We start from the raw sequence: 16,942 nt of genomic DNA, 5'->3' as shown, positions 1-16,942 counted from the left end.
CCGAAACCTCTGGAGAGCACCAGGTTAGGGGTGGTTGCTGTCCAGCGGGGAGGGGCAGGAGAAGGGGGAATATGTGGCACTCCAGACACTGTTGGACGTCAAGTCCCATCAGCCCTAGCCAGGAAGGCCTAGAGTGTGGGATGATGGAAGATGCAGTCCAGTAACATCTGGAAGGGCACACATTCTCATCACTGCTGTACACCATGGAGAAGTTCCTTCACGAAGACATCAAGGTTGAGAGCATTTCCCTGCGGGTAGAAGGTCCAGAAACTACTGTGCTAGGAAAAGGAGGACGCTGAGAAAGGTTCATCCTGGTCCCTCTGGAATCCAGAGCCAGCCATTATTCTTGTTGCCATCTTGTCTGCTCCTAGAACCATCAGTGTCGGTTGGGCGGTTGGGTTGTCTTTGAGCCACCGGCGTTACCAGGAGATGCCTTTTCGAACCTAATGTTGATTGTAACCCCAAGTCACGGTCTTAATGTTAGCGTTAAGGGTTTTTGTCTCTTCTTGTTTTTTCCACCCACAGGCCTCTGGGATTCCGGGTGGATCTCCGATTGCAACTCCTGCGGTGTCCACACCAGTCACTGGACACAAGCGCATGGTCATTCCAAACCAGCCTCCGCTGACCGCCACCAAGAAATCCGCCTCCAAGCCCGGTTCTCAGCCATCTCCAATGCCGGTGACGCCGGTCGGCACCCTGAAACCTCAGCCGATTCCAGCTTCCTACACCACAGCCTCCACCCCTGCCCGCCCGACCTTCAACGTGCAGGTGAAGTCGGCTCAGCCTGCCCCCCACTTCCAACCACCAGCCCCCCAGTATAGCAGCGTGGCTCCCAACCAAACACCTCAACCTGCTTCTTCTATGGGGCCGGCACCCTATGCTCCACCTCAGCCCCGGGCTCCTGATTACGGCTACACGCCTCAACCCGCGCATTACCCGGAGCTGAGTTATGGTTACGCACCCCCACAAGCTCGCTTCCAAGAGTCTGCCTATCCAGGAGGCCCGGGTTACGGGGGACGGAACGGCACTGAGGCGGCCTACATGCCACAAACTGCCTGGAAGCCAGAACCGGTCTACCCTAGCCCTGGCTCGGCAGGCCAGAATCCCATGGGGCAGTACCCCTCCTCCAGCACCAAGAAGACCTACATCACGGACCCAGCCCTAGTGCCTCAGCCGCCTTCGCTGCAACCAAAGGTAAGAGGCACAACCAAAATCTTACCTTGGTCACAAGAAATGGGTGGGATTTGGGATTTGATTTGTGTCAAAAACTTTCTTCCCCTCCAATTCATGGGAATCCAGGTGTTTCCCTCCTCTGTTCCCCTTTTCTACCCCCCTCCCCCGCAAATGGAGCTTATTCCCAGGTAAACGTCTCCATCATCAGGGCAGCGGAAGCAAACTCCGTGTTACTTCTGTAGTCAAAAAGGTGCCTATGATTTATGTTCGTTTAGAATGCTAACGTGTACGTGCTCCGAGTATTTCCTTCTTTTATTTATTTATTTATTTATTTACAATATTTACATACTGCTCCGCATTGAAAATCTTTGTACAAGATAAAATAAATATATAAACAGGGTAAAACACCTTAAAGTAGATTTTAAAAGAAGCAAGAAGTACGGTGAACCGTGGCTGGTCATTAAGGAAAGGCTTCCTGGAATAATGAAGTTTTTAGGAGGCGCCGAAAGGAATACAAAGTTGGCGCCTGCCTGACCTCCGGAGGCAGGGAATTCCATAGGAGGGGAGCCACCACCGTGAAGGCTCTTCCCCTGGTGGGCTCTAATCGGAGGATGGGTCTATGTGGAACCACCAGGAGCATGCCCTTGGATGACGTCAGTGACCGGGCAGGTTGGTAGGGGAGAAGGCGCTCTCTCAGGTATCCTGGTCCCAAGTTGTTTAGGGCTTTGTACGCTACTATGTTGTTTATTCATTCAGTCGCTTCCGACTCTTCGTGACTTCATGGACCAGCCCACGCCAGAGCTTTCTGTCGGCCGTCGCCACCCCCAGCTACAAGGACCTTAAACCTGGCCCAGTAGCCTTAAACCTGGCACGCGGTTATCAGGGTTCACAAAGTGCATTTTCTTTCTTTCTCGCTAGCATATTAAGAATGTAGAAAGTATTGTAAGCCATGGAATCTCAGTGGCAGGGGTACGAGAAATGTTAATATACGGCTGTTTACATAAGACCATTAAAGGGCCATCCTGGCTGGGGAATGCTAGAAGTTGTAGGACGTTTTCTGGCTAAAAATTGCCCGGGATTCCACCCTAAATCCAGGGCCTCAAATTGCATGGCTGCGTCACTGGCTTCTCTATCTCTCACGCACCCGCTCACTGCCGTACCCAATCTGAGCGACTCCCAGCAAAGTTTCCTCTGGGGGTCCTCCTCCGATGTCAGAGGGACCTCTGAAAACTTAGCAGCTGGTGGTGGTGGCAGCAGTGAGCAGAAGCAGCAGTGGGACCTGGGCCAGGGCAGCTGCAAGCCACTTTGCCATTTTAAATATCCACAGTGCCCTCCGTTGCATTGTGGGAAATTAAAATGGCAGACAGCTCCCAGGTCCGGCTGGTGTCAAGAGTGGTCCCTCCGGGGCCTGCCTGGGGCTCCCTTGAGGCATGCTTGATTTCATAGCTTAAAGCTATGTATTAACTATGTTTTCAACTTGTGATTGCCAAAGGATTTGGCCCGTGACGTCCCTCCCTATTGGCTATGCTGGCTAGAGGAGCTGTAGGCCTAAATAGACGGAGGGCCACAAATTGCCCACCTCGGCCTTACAGCATATTCCTTAAGTCAGTTCTGCGTTCAGAAGAAATGGTGGCAAGAGTGGGCCTCTTTCAGTGGGCCGCCATGAATAGAGCCAGAGAAGGCTGAAGTATAATCATAGAATCATAGAATAGCAGAGTTGGAAGGGGCCTACAAGGCCATCCAGTCCAACCCCCTGCTCAATGCATGAACCCACCCTAAAGCAGCCCTGACAGGTGGTTGTCCAGCTGCCTCTTGAAGGCCTCTAGTGTGGGAGAGCCCACAACCTCCCTAGGTCACTGGTTCCATTGTCGTACTGCTCTAACCTAGCCACATTTCCACAGCAGTTGGGTTCCTTCTCCTAGAATCCCGGTTGAAGGCAGATGCTCCTCCCTAATCATCCCTTACATGGCACCATGGGGGTAGTAGAGAGATGGGTGTTCCTCGACCCCCCTAGGGTCACGTGGTAGCCATGTGTCAGGAAGCAACAGTTCCCAGCGCACGTTTGTACTGGGTCTCTAGGGACATACGTTTCCCGTTGACATTTTGTGAGCTTACCATGGGGAACTCTTACGGAACCTGGCTGCCACATAACACATCTGGCTGCCACATAATTTACCTTGCCCTACTCGGCGACCTCCGGATGTGTTGGACTACAGCTCCCATCATCCCCCAGACAGCATGGCTCAGCCAGGAGAAGGGTGCAAAGAGGAAGGTTTGCAAGAGGAGTTGTTTTTGAGCGAGTCTGGCCTGCTCCGTGGATACCCTCGTTGTAGGGTGACGAGGGAGGGGGGGGGCGAGGATTTTGTTTTTATCTTTGCAAACATTATTCCAGATGATCCACAGTCGGAAATTTCCATGTTCATCTTAGCATGTCAAAAACACTTCCGGCCATCCTGGTTTGACCTCTGGACCATTTGGATGTGCGGACCTGCCTTTCCGTTTCCCCCGAGGCCTGTTAATGACCCTTGAAGTGTGTCTCATCTCCACCAGCTCTATAAATAACAGCAACAACTTTTGCAAGGGGGAACTTCCTCCGCACAGACCAGGTGCACGCATCTTAGGCGGCCCAGTGGCGTCCTTTAACGCCCCCTTCACCTGCAAAAACCCTCTAAAATGCCTGGTTGTGCCATGGATGGCAGTGCCCTTGTATGCCTCTCGCGGTGACTCAGTACAACGCTGCTCTTTCTGTTCCAACTACTTGAGCTCTGAGATCAACTTAGCCTGCTTCTACTGACTGTGGGACTCCCATTCTGGGTAAAGCAGTGCAGCGTGCGTGGCACGTGATGCTTGCCCAGCTGAGGAGGGGAAAATAAAGGACTCCTCTGAGGATTGGGCCCCTGGTTTGTGTGCATTGAGCTGCATGTGTAGGAAGGAACGGATCGTGCCCAAAGTTTTGCCGGAGATCTCCTGATGAGGCTGCATCCACTCAAACTTGGCTTTATACTCTGCAACTTTTTCTTCTTGGGTTTCGTCTCAAGGAGTAGTTAAGCTTCTTTGACGGGTAGACCTATGTGGTGGTCTTTGGTTAAAGCAGATAATTAAGCTAATTAAACAAATGCATTCAAGGAGCAGGCGAGGTCACCCCCTCTCGGAGAACGGCAAAACACAAAAATGAAAAAGCAACCTAAAATCCTTTGTGCTGCTGGTTGAAAATGAGAAAATCGTGGTGGGTTAATGGTGTGCTGCGCATAACTTTGTGAGAGGCTTTAGGTGTAATACCTGGATGTACTTTTCTTATTCCGTCTTAACATAATCTTGGGACAATGCCTCCATAGATGCATCCTTTAAGTGAGCTCAGGACTCCTGGTTGGCCAGACTGAGCCTAAAACAATGGAAGACCTTTCCGAAGATTAATTGTTAGCATAATTTTCTTCGGGGCATTTCCACTTCAAATATAGACAGAGATACAAAATTTTGAGGCTTTGCCACTGTCGTTGTCCAGGGATTCTGTTGCCAGCTTTGTTTGCGAACATCACCAGACTGGGGTTGGTGGTGGTAGTTGGGAGATCACATTTCCCTACCATCGCTATGGCCTCCCGCTATTGTCCCACAATAGTGATGATGTCTTTACACGGGAAAAGAAAGAGGAAGTAAACAAAGACCACATGGCCCATTCAGTGGGTTTCTTTTATTGTGCTGCTTTTCCTGCACACAGCAGGAAATGGCGGCAAATTTTGCTTTTAAACAAAGAAGTCGGATTTACTGGGGTCTGTTTCGTTGCGAAAAGAAGACCAGAAAGGGCAGAAGATGTGCATGGGAGGCGGATGGCGGTGTCAGAATGATGCACAAAAACCCGTGAGTGGGCAGTAACAAGCGTGCGATAAAATACTCGTCTGATGATGCCCTGAGTCTCAATTTGGAGCAGCTACGTACTTTAGGCAGTTATCTTGTACTGCTCTATAGATACTACAGATCACTAAAATGGACAAAAGTAGCTTTCAGAGAGGCTATTGTTGACCCTTTTGGTGCTCCATAGCTGTTCTGGAGGCCAAGTTGCTCATCCCTGTCTTAAGCAGACAAAAGACCAGGGAGTCATCCCATGAAGCTGATGGGTGGGAGATCCAGGACAAATAAGAGGAAGGACTTCTTATCACAGCCCATAGTTAAATTATGGAACTCACTGCCACAAGATGTAGTGATGGCCACCAATTTGTATGGCTTTAAAAAGGGGTTGGATAAATTCCTGGAGGTGAAGGCTCCAGGAATAACAGGCTCAAGTTAAAGGAAGCCAGATTCCAGCTGGACATCAGGAAAAACTTCCTGACTGTTAGAGCAGTGTGACAATGGAATCAGCTACCTAGGGAGGTTGTGGGCTCTCCCACACTAGAGGCCTTCAAGAGGCAGCTGGACAACCATCTGTCAGGGATGCTTTAGGGTGGATTCCTGCATTGAGCAGGGGGTTGGACTCGATGGCCTTGTAGGCCCCTTCCAACTCTGCTATTCTATGATTCTATGATCCTCTCCATTTCAGTGGAGGGGAGGGGAGTCCTGATCTTCACAAGCCAGCCCCATCACTAGTCCCCTCTTAACCAGAACATCTGTAGACAGACAAAATGGAAGCCCTTTGGCCACCCCTGGCCTATCATGATTGATGTGGCTCCATCCTTTGGCCCTGCCCATTGGGCCACCAATGTTGAATTCAAAACCTGGCAAGCAAATCTCTTCCTCTCTTTTGCTTGCTTGCTTTCTGTTACTGTCTTTAAACCATCCATGTAGATTTTGAGAACCTGTGTGTGCATGCATGTGTGTATGTGAAAGAGAGAAAGAAGCGTCCATTTCAAATTCAAATTGGCTTGATTGTCCTCCTCCTCCTCCTCCTCCTCTTCGTCGTCGTCGTCGTCATCGACTTCTTCTTCTTTGAGATAATGATAAAGAAAGACCTGCAGAAGGTAGCACCTGTATTCAGTAGCTAAGAAACCGCTCCATGGCGGTATTAATCTTGCTTAGACTCCTGCTTAATTTAGCAACCTGGAGAGAGATTTACCTGTAGAAGCCTCCACTGTTCTTCAGTACGTTAAATGGAACATTGTCCTTCATCCAGGCAAAAAAAAAAAAAAAGTCCACTCTTACACTAGGCGAACTCTCCCATGGAAACGGCACAAGGAGTTCCTTCTTCCTTGCCCCGAATGAGAAATACATATCCCTGAATTACGCCCACAAGGAAATTGGCTTGAAATCATGTTTTCTTTTATCCGTTCCCCACCCTCACCGCGCTTTTTATTTTGCCCCGTAGCCGTCTGCGTCCGCAGCGAGTAATCATAATATACGTTCAGAGGCTGCAGTGTGTGTGTGTGTGTGTTTTGTCTGGGGAATTTAATTTTACGAGCTTCTGACTTCAGAACACATTTTCTGCTTTGTTCCCAATACGGTTTGTTCTCCCTCCAATGGAAGAAAAGTGTGTGGGGTGGTGGAGTAAGGGCACTCAATACCCATCCTTATCTAGTCCCATAGTGAAGGTGGAGGAGGGTTACAGGGACCTTGCAGATAGATAAATCAGGAACCTATTTGCATAAGAAGGGTGAGATAAGGCAGGAAAATGGAAGGTTTTTATCAGAGGGGCAGCTGCTGCTGCTGCTGCTGGTGTTACGATTATGCTGCAAAGAATATATACTGTAGTTTATTTTAAATTCCTATCTGCTGTTGTTAAGGATGAAAAAAAACCCTCCCAAGGCATCTTAAAATAATAATAAAGCATCGATAGCATAAAACCCAAAGCGAAATTAACAAATAAGCTCCAACAGTTAAAACCAGTCCCCGAAAACACCAGCAAGATCAATTAAAAACTAAAACAAATTCCATTCAATGGCTCAATAAAAGCTGTTGGGATTAAATGCATCTTTCACATGCTTCTAAAGGATTTTAAGGATGGGGGCCTGGTGCACCCCCAGCTGGTAATGCCAGGGGGCATTATTGAACCCACCCACCCCCAATACCTGCCAATCTAGTTGTTAGCAAGATCAGTCTTGTAGATGACCTCAAAGTTGATGTGAGTGAAGGTGGTCCCGCAACTAACTTAGGCCATTGCCAGACGAGGGTTTAGCCCAGGCTGGTACTTGGGCTCACCCCTGCGCGTCCAGATGATGCACAGGGGATCCCGGGGTCAGCCCGGGCTAAACCCTCCCTCGGCCCGGGATAACTGGCACCAGTTGTGGCCCGGTATTTCCGCAGCCCCGGGCTGAACCTGGGGCTGCGGAACGTCTAGCCGGTTCTGCAGCTTTTCCTGGCTATGTGGCTTACTCGCGAGTAGCTGGGAGAAGACGCGCTGTGCCCATCGGGCCCGGGGGGGGAGATGGGGGCCGGGGGAGAAAGAGCAGACCCGGCGGGAGAGATGGGGGAGAAGAGCAGAGCCAGGGTGGGGAGATTGCAGCCGGGGGGCAGTGGAGGGGGCATCGGACATGGCGGATGGTGGGGAAGGAGAACGGGGCCAGGGGGGGAGATCACGGATGGGGGGGAAGGAGAATTTTTTTGAAAAAAAAACACTTACCTTTCCTGGCTTCTGTGCTGCTGCTGCCGCTTTAAAAGAAAAAAATGGCGGCCGCGACAGCTCTCCTCCAGAGCTCGTCACGGCTCGCGTGTGAATAAGGGCGAGATCTCGCATTATTCATAACGCGAGGTCTCCCCTCCTCTCCCCTGGATTTTCCACTAGGTCTAGCAAGGCCCTCGGTCCGCCAAAAGTTTAGGGCTCTAGAGGCTAAAACCAACACTTTAAATTGGGCTGGGAAATCCACCAGCAATATTCTCTGGCTCCGCATTTGACATTTACCCATTGAAACCAGCAACTCTGGTGGGGTGAGGATTTTTCCTACAAAAATGCTGAGGTCTGCGCGAATATTTGTCCTCCCTCCCTCTGCCAACTGCTTCGTCGTCGTCGTCCTCCTCCTCCTCCTCCTCCTCCTCCCTGGATTTATTCCCATAAATGACATCACTGAAATGAGTGTTTGCATAGTTAATGGGAATGACATCACTGTGGTGTGTGATCAATTGGATTTGCCTGGGTGGTGACCTTCAAAAAGCCAAGTGAGGGCAAAGAAATACAGTTAGGATGCAATCCTGTCCCTGTTTAGACAGACAAAAAAGTCCTACGGTGCTCAGTTACTAGCTGGGGAATGCTTAGAGTTGTAGAACTTTTTTTCTGTCTAAACAGGCATAGGATTGCATCCTTAGAAATGTGTGTTTTGTGGCAAAACATGAAAATATGTATTAAAACACAAATTTAGTGGGTTGAAAAAATCACATATTAATGCAGAATTGGATGGAATGGATTTTGGAATGAACACACGTGAGACCAAATTGACTTATCTCTCCATCCCAATCTGGAGAGAAAGGTTGGTTGGTTCCCAACTGACCCCCTCCCCATCTGAAACCATCTTCAGCTAAAATAACCCACAGATTTCCTAAAAAACCTTCAAGGAATGAAAACTCAACATGACAAACATGCCTGGAACCAGGGGTCATTGCACTGCTGACTGAGAGACAGGGTGAGGCCTTTCGTGGATCTATTCTTTTATTATTATTATTATTATTATTATTATTATTATTATTATTATTATTATTATTATTATTTACCGCAGAGCGGTAAAGCAGCAGTTTCTGCAACTGAAACTCTCCCCAGGGCCTGAGTTCGATCCCAGCAGAAGCTGGTTTCAGGCAGTCGGCTCGGGTTGACTCAGCCTTCCATCCTCCCGAGGTCGGTAAAATGAGTACCCAGCTAGCTGAGGGAAAGGTAATAACGGCCGGGGAAGGCAATAGCAAACCACCCCGCTATAAGGCCTGCCAAGAAAACGTCAGCGAAAGCTGGCGTCCCTCCAAGAGTCAGTACTGACTCAGTGCTTGCACGAGAGGTTCCTTTCCTCCTTTTCATACCACCCATAGCCGAAGCTCTCTGGGCGGTTTATAAAAGTTAAAAACAGTGAACATTAAAAACAAATATACAAAATTTAAAACCATCAAAAGCATCAAATACAAACAAAAACAGACAAAATTTGTTTAAAACAAATATTCTAGGGTCAATTAAAAAACTCAGTATATTTGAAGAGTGCTGTGATAGCACTCTTCAAATACTTAAAAGGTTGTCACACAGAGGAGGGCCAGGATCTCTTCTCGATCCTCCCAGAGTGCAGGACACGGAATAATGGGCTCAAGTTAAAGGAAGCCAGATTCCAGCTGGACATCAGGAAAAACTTCCTGACTGTTAGAGCAGTACGACAATGGAATCAGTTACGTAGGGAGGTTGTGGTTTCTCCCACACTAGAAGCCTTCAGGAGGCAGCTGGACAACCACCTGTCAGGGATGCTTTAAGGTGGATTCCTGCCTTGAGCAGGGGTTGGACTCGATGGCCTTGTAGGCCCCTTCCAACTCTGCTATTCTATTAAATGCTATTAAATGCCTGGGTGAAGAGAAAAGTCTTGACCTGGCGCCGAAAAGATAACAATGTTGGCGCCAGGTGAGCTTCATCGGGGAGATCATTCCATAATTGAGGGGCCACCACCGAAAAGGCCCTCTCCCTTGTTGCCATCCTCAGAGATTCCTTTGGGGGAGACACCCGGAGGAGGACCTTAGATGTTGAGTGTAGTGTACGGTTAGGTTCATGTTGGGAGAGGCGTTCCGTCAGGTATTGTGGTCCCAAGCCGTGTAAGGCTTTTTAGGTTAAAACCAGCACCGTGAATTAGGCTCGGAATCATACAGACAGCCAATGCAAGCAGGCCAGAATTGATCTTATATGATCGAACCCTCTGGTTCCTGTTATCCATCCGGCTGCTGCATTTTGCACAAGCTGCAGCTTCGGAACCGTCTTCAAAGGCAGCCCCATGTAGAGCGCATTGCAGTAATCTATTTTGAAGGTTATTGATGAGTTTGTAAATGTAACTGATGAGTTTGTATCCCATCTTTCCCCCCCAAAATAGTCTTCATTCTTTCATGGCCATCTCTACAGGCAGTGGTCTGGTGGAGGCAGTCAGTGGGCCGCACATAGATGACGGCGAGCTCACACAGATCTAGGAGTGGTGCCATAAATCCCTGTGAGGATTGCTTAGAAGGCAGTAGTTGGCTCACATGAACCCCATGGGGTCTACACACAGGGCCCTTCTTTTAGGCTGCAGTCCTATACACGCTTACCCAGGTGTAACAGTGAGTTCAGTAGGAATTACTTCTGAGTAGACATGGATAGGATCACACTATTAGAGATCCATTGATTTGTGAGTGTCGCACATTGATGGTGCTATATAAATAAATAAATAATAATAATAATAATAAGAAGAGGGCGGTTTGTGCCCAGTCATGTTGCAGAGTTATCAGAGGCCATAAGCCTGTATACAGCAGTTGCACCATGTCCTGCTTGTGGGTCTCCCATCGACAGCTGGTTGAACAGAGTGTTGGACTAGATGGACCCTTGGTCTGATCCAGCATCAGGGCTCTTCTGATGTTCTTGGTTGGCAGGCAACACGGTAGTGAGATTCAAGGTTAGTGGAGAGAGTCTCCTGGTGCTCTCCACATGGACAGGATTGTAATTTGCAAATCCAAATCCACGTCCTACTTGTCCTCCCTCTCTGCCTTCAGAGCATTGGAACCAATGATGTAGGGAAGTGGTGAGCTCTCCCACATTTGAGGCATTCCAGAGGCAGCTGGACAACCATCTGTCAGGGATGCTTTAAGGTAGATTCCTGCATTGAGCAGGGGGTTGGACTCGGTGGCCTTGTAGGCCCCTTCCAACTCTGCTATTCTATGATTCTAATCTAGCCTCCAGGTGTTTTCTACTACAGCTTCTACCTAGGGTGACCATATGAAAAGGAGGACAGGGTTCCTGTATCTTTAACAGTAAAGTGGAAAAGGGAATTTCAGCAGGTGTCAATTGAAGAGGGTGAAATTCCCTCTTCATCACAACAGTTAAAGCTACACTAGCTATAGTAGAGTGGCCAGATACAAAAGAGGGCAGGGCTTCTGCAGCTTTAACTGTTGTGATGAAGAGGGGATTTCACCCTCTTCAATTGACACCTGCTGAAATTTCCTTTTCTACATTACTATTAAAGATACAGGAGCCCTGTCCTCTTTTTCATATGGTCACCCTATCTACCAGGGCCAGCCAACAGGGGTGTTATGGAAGTTGGTTATGGAAATTGTAATCTATGGCCAGGGGTTATGGAAGTTGTAATCTAAAACATCTGTAATCTAACCCTCTGCCAGGGATGCTTTAAGGTGGATTCCTGCATTGAGCAGGGGGTTGGACTCAATGGCCTTATTTATTTATTTATTTATTTATTGCATTTCTATACCGCCCAATAGCCAGGGCTCTCTGGGCGGTTCACAAAAATTAAAACCATTCAAAGTATAAAACAACAGTATAAAACCATAATATAAAATACAATATAAAAGCGCAACCAAATAAAAACAGCAGCAATGCAAAATTACAATTTTAAAACACCAAGTTAAAATTTATTTATAAACTGTTAACATGCTGGGAGAATTAAAAGGTCTTCACCTGGCGTCTAAAGGCATATAATGTAGGTGCCAGGCGGACCTCCTTAGGGAGCTCATTCCACAGCCAGGGTGTTACAGTGGAGAAGGCCCTCCTCCTAGTAGCCACCTGCCTCACTTCCTTTGGCAGGGGCTCATGGAGAAAGGCCCCTGTGGATGACCTTAGGTAGGCACATATGGGAGGAGGCGTTCCTTCAGACAGCCTGGCCCCAAGCCATTTAGGGCTTTAAATGTTAATACCAGCACTTTGAATCGGGCCCGGACCTGGACTGGCAGCCAGTGAAGCTGGAAAAGGACTGGCGTGATGTGGTCTCATCGGCCAGTCCCTGTTAGTAACCGGGCTGCCCTGTTTTGTACCAGTTGAAGTTTCCGGACCATTTTCAAAGGCAGCCCCACATATAACGCATTGCAGTAATCCAAGTGAGAGGTTATCAGAGCGTGGATAACTGTAGCTAGGCTATCTCCGTCCAGATAAGGGCGCAGTTGGTATATCAGCCTAGAGACCCCTTCCAACTCTACTATGATTCTATGATTTAACTGGCCAACGAAACATTCACTTCACCAGTTCATTAACTGTCAAGTATTTAAAGCTTGCGTTGAGTAGCTCTGTAACAAAGAGAGTAACGCTAATTCTGGAAATACATTTTAATAAGCTATTGTTATATATATATATATATATATATATATATATATATATATATATATACTTCAATTGTTTCATAACACTGATTCTGTTTTTATGTGGTTTGGGGACTCTGTTTTTAGTGTACGTTGCCCTGGGAGCGATCAGCTATAAGGCGACTAATATGTTTTAGAAATAAATGCATAAGAATGTGTTTGCAGAAGATAGCAATTGATTCTATTCCATTTTACTTGTCTGTCTTTATTTAAAAGATGTGAATGTATAGCTAACAATGCTATGCAAATACGTGAACAATATTCAAGAGATCGTCAAGTGTTTCTTGGTTTCTTTACCATTGTCCCCCCCCCCCCAAGGGATCGCAAACCTAGTTACAAATTCTGGTTTAAAATCCATTTGAACAAATTAAAAAATGGGCATAACAATTGCAACATCTTCACTGCCTTGCCAGATCAAGTTGAAGGTCCATCTAGTTTACTGCAATGCGTTATACGTGAGGCTGCCTTTGAAAACGGTCCCGGGATCTCCAGTGCATAATTTGCATGCACAGGAACGATCCCAGGATAATCCCTGTGGAAAAGGCAAGTGTAGAAACAGCCTATGTTTCTAGTGGCAGACAAAAATCTCAATTTTGTAAAAAGGGAGTCACCACTCTCCTTTCTGCTTAGTGCTTTAGGATCTGGGATGTCACAACAATGATAGAATTAGCTTATTATTCAATGGCGATAAAAGATCAGATGTTTGAATATAAATTTATTGAGAACGGGGGAAGTGTTTCCAAAAAAGAATGTTGAATGATACATTTTGTGATCATGTCTGCCTTATTCTTTGTCCTCTTTGATCTGAACTTCTGTTGAAGGACCACGTCTATCACAGCCTCCCCCAACTTGGGACCTTCCCAATGGGTCCAGAATAAGGCTCCCCTCATTCCCAGCAAGCATAGGCAATAGCCATGCTGACAGAAGATGATGTACACTGTAGTCCGATGCATCGGGAGGGTCCCAGGGTAGGGAAGGTCATCCCAGAATACAGGACACGGAATCATGGGCTCAAGTTAAAGGAAGCCAGATTCCGGCTGGACATCAGGAAAAACTTCCTGACTGTTAGAGCAGTGCGACAATGGAATCAGTTACCTAGGGAGGTTGTGGGCTCTCCCACACTGGAGGCCTTCAAGAGGCAGCTGGACAACCATCTGTCAGGGATACTTTAAGGTGGATTCCTGCACTGAGCAGGGGGTTGGACTTGACAGCCTTATAGGCCCCTTCCAACTCTGCTATTCTATGATCCTGGTCCTGAGCTGTATGGTAAATTGCAGGTCAGGAGAAGGACCTGTCAGCTGGCACCTTCCATCAAACATTGACAGGTGCTTTCAGCAGACAAATGGGGGCAGTCCTGCTTTGCCTCCTGCTGCCATTCAAATAACATTTGTCCCAGCAGATTTTGATTTTTTAAGAGCCAACAACACAAAAGCAAAATGGGGGGGAGGGGGGGAGCCATTTTAATATAAAACTGGGGACTCCTGCATAATGAAGCCATAATAAAGGGAACTGTTTATCCTATGGGTCCCATTAGGCCTCTTCTGTTTGTGACATTCAAGCAATAATTTGTTTTTCCACTTTTCTGTCGGAAGCCTTATTACCGGCCTGTGCAAAGCCTGGCCCGCCGAATCTCCCTAGCAATGCCGGCACCTCTCGCCGAAGCCTGCAATTAGACGTTTTATGAAATAATAGAAAAACGGAACGCAGCAATATCTTGTCTGTGGCCCACAAAACCATCCCCATTTGTATAAAATTATACAGGAACACAAAAAGATTAAGCGCTCACTTCGGTTCACGGGCCCGTCCCTTTTTGACCAGCCGCTGCGAATGGTCTTTTTTTGGTAACAGAACACTTTGTACTTTGGAGATAATTGACTGCGGAATATAACGTTGTTTATTCAAAAGCAGGTCACGCGGAGAAGACCTGCTTGTCGTCTTTCTTCTTTCACCTTATCTTTGATGCCTGTGCAACTTCATGAGTGTGTGTGTGCGTGTGTGTGTGTGTGTCTATACATAATATGTATATTGTTTTAAATCACACATGTGATTTGATTTCTGCTTGAACTGGATTTTCAGTAAGGTGGCCCCTCTGCTATGTCAACGTCTAGGGGATGAAAAAGAAAGTGTTTGGGGTCATAGAATCATAGAATAGCAGAGTTGGAAGGGGCCTAAAAGGTCATCAAGTCCAACCCCCTGCTCAATGCAGGAATCCACCCTAAAGCATCCTCTGGGTCTATCCAGAGGAATTTGTCCAGAGCTGATTTTAAGTTAGGAAACTATATTCCGATCTGGGCCTTGTTTAAGGAAGTCTAGAGAGAAGAGAACTCACCCAGCTGTGTTAACTAAAGATCCTGGGATGAACTGTCCGTTGGCTGAGATGATGCAGCCACTTGTAAAGGTTGGCTTCTAAGATTGCATTGCCTACGTGTCTTCCAACTCTGCTCAGCTCCTACCACATGCACACAGGACTAGAAGCTTAAATTTTTTTAAAAAAATACCCACTGAGAATGTTATTGTACTGAATAAAAGCAATACTTAGCAGGTATATATTGCCTTAGGGTGTAATCTTATGCATATTGAGACAGAAAAAAAGTACTACAACTCTCAGCATCCCCCTGCCAGCTGGGAATGCTGGGTGTTGTATGACTTTTTTTTTCCCTGTCTGAACATGCTTAGGATTGTGCCCTTAGGATATTTAAATCCAGAGACATGCTGAAATGGCTTACTTTAAAAACACACACACAACAATCTGACCACCTAGCGGCCTTCAAGAGGCAGCTGGACAACCATCTGTCAGGGATGCTTTAGTGTGGATTCCTGCATTGAGCAGGGGGTTGGACTCGATGGCCTTGTAGGCCCCTTCCGACTCGACTGTTCTATGATTCTATGATTCTATATACTTCTCCCCCCCTTCAGTGATCATGGAGGGATACAGAGGCATGAAATGGGCGTTCTACATAGCAACGTCAATTCTCTTGTGTGGGTGTCCTCCCTCTGTAGACCCTGCTAATCCTGAGAAACATTTTCTAACGCAAGCTGCTTTTCTGCCTGGAAGGATTGCTCCCGGTTGCTGTGAAGGTGCTCAGGGAGTGTGGACTGTCTAGGTGTGGTGCGCTGAAATTTCTTGCCAAATGGTCCGCCATTTTCTTTCTCGCTTCTGAACAGGACTGGAAAGCTAGCCCCACTTTAATCTTGTTTGGGCAGATCACTGCTGAGGACAGCCAAAGAAACTCAATTTGGAAGGAGGCACAAATCTGTTCTAAAATGTATATTTGTTTGGAGGTGCGTGTGTGACTTTGCATACCTTCTCTCAGTATACCTACTGTCTGGGGATGATGGCATTTGTAGTTCAACGCATCTGGAGGGAACCAGGTTGGGGGTGTTGCCTTAAAAACACCCTGCGAGGTAGGCATCGTCATCCCAAATTGCATTGGCTAGGGAAATGCTGGATTACTTTAGGGCAACGGGTCAGTTGCCGGCAGAGGGAAGGTGTCATGCCCAGTCTCGGCCCGGCCCAGGATGACGCCGCCACGAACAAGGGCCCTGGTGATTCAGAGTCTGGAGACACACACGTACACTCCTTTCCCAGTGTCCCGGGAGAGGCCAGGCCAAGTTCATCTGCAGAGGAGGACCTGGGAGGAACCGCAGAAGTAAGACATGACTCACCTGTGGCAGATGCCTCACCTGTGGAGTCAGAAGGCGAGATGGAGCCACCTGCCAGCCCCAGAGAACCTCGAGGGCTGCAGGTGCAAGCAGACAACCGGCAACAGACTTCAAGGCCCAAAGGAACCAGACTCCTCAGGAGTAAGGGATGTCTCAGAAGCAGGGAACTCCTTGCAATTAGGGAAGCCCCAGAGGCTGGCCTAATTACCTGCAGCAGAGCCTGGATCAGGACGGAGACTGGGCTCCATAGAACAGCTTTCATGGATTCATTCCGCTGAAGCTAGAGCTGGCACAGTGGTGTTGAGGGCAGGGAGAAACTGAGTCCCTGCTCCTGCCATTCAACTTGTAAGAACACAAGAAGAGCCCTGATGCTGGGTCGGACCAAGGGTCCATCTAGTCCAGCACTCTGTTCACACAGTGGCTGGCCAGCGGTTGACCAGGGACCAACAAAGCAGAACATGGTGCAATAGCACCCTCCCACCCATGTTCCCACCCATGTTCAGAGGAGGGCAGCCAGGATGATCAGGGGTCTGGAAACAAAGCCCTATGAAGAGCGACTGAAAGAACTGGGCATGTTTAGCCTGGAGAAGAGAAGATTGAGGGGAGACATGATAGCACTCTTCAAATACTTAAAAGGTTGTCACACAGAGGAGGGCCAGGATCTCTTCTCCATCCTCCCAGAGTGCAGGACACGGAATAACGGGCTCAAGTTAAAGGAAGCCAGATTCCAGCTGGACATCAGGAAAAACTTCCTGACTGTTAGAGCAGTACGACAATGGAACCAGTTACCTAGGGAGGTTGTGGGCTCTCCCACACTAGAGGCCTTCAAGAAGCAGCTGGACAACCATCTGTCAGGGATGCTGTAGGGTGGATTCCTGCCTTGAGCAGGGGGTTGGAC

The 16,942-nt window shown here is 47.9% G+C and overlaps 1 protein-coding gene across 3 annotated transcripts in view; it reads left to right on the top strand.

The window, feature by feature from the left end:
• The window catches only part of LPP (LIM domain containing preferred translocation partner in lipoma), a 378,416-nt gene that overhangs the window by 264,394 nt on the left and 97,080 nt on the right, over window positions 1-16,942 (top strand). For all 3 annotated transcript variants that reach the window (XM_063131781.1, XM_063131780.1, XM_063131782.1), the window contains one exon: window positions 526-1,194. In XM_063131781.1, coding sequence (XP_062987851.1) covers window positions 526-1,194 — 669 coding nt within the window. The remainder of the gene's footprint in view (window positions 1-525; window positions 1,195-16,942) is intronic.

Source organism: Elgaria multicarinata, chromosome 8 (assembly GCF_023053635.1).
Source record: "Elgaria multicarinata webbii isolate HBS135686 ecotype San Diego chromosome 8, rElgMul1.1.pri, whole genome shotgun sequence".
NCBI classification, from domain to species: Eukaryota; Metazoa; Chordata; class Lepidosauria; order Squamata; family Anguidae; genus Elgaria; species Elgaria multicarinata.
Note: the sequence above shows the minus strand (reverse complement) of the source record. Positions and strands in the feature narration are given on the sequence as shown.